Source organism: Psammomys obesus, unplaced genomic scaffold (assembly GCF_907164565.1).
Source record: "Psammomys obesus unplaced genomic scaffold, mPsaObe1.curated_primary_1811, whole genome shotgun sequence".
Lineage (NCBI taxonomy): Eukaryota > Metazoa > Chordata > Mammalia > Rodentia > Muridae > Psammomys > Psammomys obesus.
This window is the reverse complement of record NW_026591598.1, coordinates 7,863,645-7,865,422: the sequence shown is the minus strand read 5'-3', so window position 1 is coordinate 7,865,422 and position 1,778 is coordinate 7,863,645. Positions and strand designations below refer to the sequence as shown.

The 1,778-nt window shown below is 52.1% G+C and overlaps 1 protein-coding gene across 1 annotated transcript in view; it reads right to left on the bottom strand.

Moving 5' to 3' along the window:
• Positions 1-250, bottom strand: part of Rnf19b (ring finger protein 19B) — a 24,114-nt gene extending 23,864 nt beyond the window's left edge. Inside the window, exon 1 of the mRNA XM_055611288.1 lies at positions 2-250. Coding sequence (XP_055467263.1) covers positions 2-123 — 122 coding nt within the window. The 5' untranslated portion in view covers positions 124-250. The remainder of the gene's footprint in view (position 1) is intronic.
• Between the last annotated feature and the right edge of the window lie 1,528 nt (positions 251-1,778).

The following is a 1,778-nucleotide window of genomic DNA, read 5'->3' as shown; positions in this document are numbered from 1 at the left end:
GGCGGAGAAGACGCTGTGGAAGGTGAGGCGCCGGCGCCGGCCGCCGCTGCGGCACTTGGGGTCGGGGGCGGCCGCATGGAGCGAGGTGGAGCGCGGCGACTCGGAGTCCTTCTCGGAGCCCATGGCCGGCAGAGGCTGAGGAGCCAGGGGCGCCCAGCGCCGCCGCAGCTCCCGCCTCAGCGGCCCCCAGCCGGCGCCCCGGCCGCCGCCGCCGCCGCCGCCTAGGCAGCCCTCCCGGAGACAGAAACCGACCAGCCGCTACGAAGTGGTTATAAAGCCTCCGCCCCGCGCGCCGCGGCACACTGCGCAGGCGCCGGCCTCGGACACCTCACAACCCGCGGGGCCCCGCGAGAGGAGCTGGGCGGGGCCCGGGGGGCGGGGCCTGCGGGGTTCGGCTAGGCCCCGCCTCCTGCGGTCAGGTGGCCTGGCGCAGCCATATTGCACCGGCTCCGCCCTCCGTTCCACGTACCCGGCGGCCCCCTTCCCGGGAGAGCGCGTTCCGGTCGTCTGTGAAGAAGTAGCAGAGCGGCGATGCGGAAGCGATTCCCACCGACCCACCGTTCGACATTTCTGTTGATGCTAGCCGTTACGTGGTGGGGCATGTAGTCATTCATTGAACTTCTTCAGAGTGAGGGGAGTCACGCGATAAGGCTGGTAGGGTCCCCTATCTGCAAGGGATCTGTAGAGTAAGTCCAAAGTTCTTAAGCTAGCATCCGCTGTTTTCTGCCAACTAATGAGCTTTACCACTTAGCTCCCTCGCCCAGTCCGTCTTCCAGGCAATCTGATTATTCACCGTTGGTAGAATGAGGCCAGGAAGTTTCTTGCCCAGAAATGCCCTCTTTCAATCCCCTCTCCCCAATTCCTCTCACAAAGGACCCTTAGGCTTGGTAATGTTTGATAGGCAAAACACCTTCAACAGCAACAAAAACGTGACAGGATTAGATTTTTGGCTGCAAATAAGAGAAATAAAAGGAGGAGGGAGGCTTGTGATAGAAAAAATTACCTTCCCTGAAAAATAGGTTCAAAAGTTGACAGTTTAGTCTTAAGGTCACCTCATTCTGGCCCATCTTCCAAACAGTGGGAAGGAAAATGTCTTTTTTTTTTTTCGTTTTAAGAAGACTGGTTTGGAAGTTCTGCACATTTTTGCTTAAATCTCATTGGTCAAAACAATCATCTTGACAGCTCTTTCCTTCAAAAGAAAATATGGTATCTCTGTTATTAAGAATTGATAAAATGAGGGTTTAGTAGTCATGCTCTTGCCTAGCATGCCTTAGAGAGAAGAGGAGGAATGGTGTGATGAAATAACAAATACTTGAACACAATAAGCAGTTTTTTTCCCCCAGTCAATATTTAAAACCAGATCTCCAGATCTTCAAACTCACGGCAACAAAAACTATTGGAAAAGCGTTTAGTAGTGACAACTGAGAACAGGGTCTGGTGACCTAAGAGGAAAATCAGGCAGATATGATGTCATAGAAGCCAAGATAAATTGTTTGCAAGAGGGAGTGGTCAGTTGCCAATTATGACAAATGCTGCTGAGAAATCGAAAAGTTAAGAACAGAGAAATGACCACTGGATTTGGCAATACCTGTGTGTGTGTGTGTGTGTGTGTGTGTGTGTGTGTGTGTGGTGATCCTTAAGTAGAAAAGAGATTTGATGCTAGATAGCTAAAACAAAAATTAGTGTCTGTGTGATGGCTCTAGGCTAGGCTCTGCTGTGGAATAAATGTTGCAGATCACTCAATAGCTTAACATGGGCGTATTTTTCCCCACCTGTAT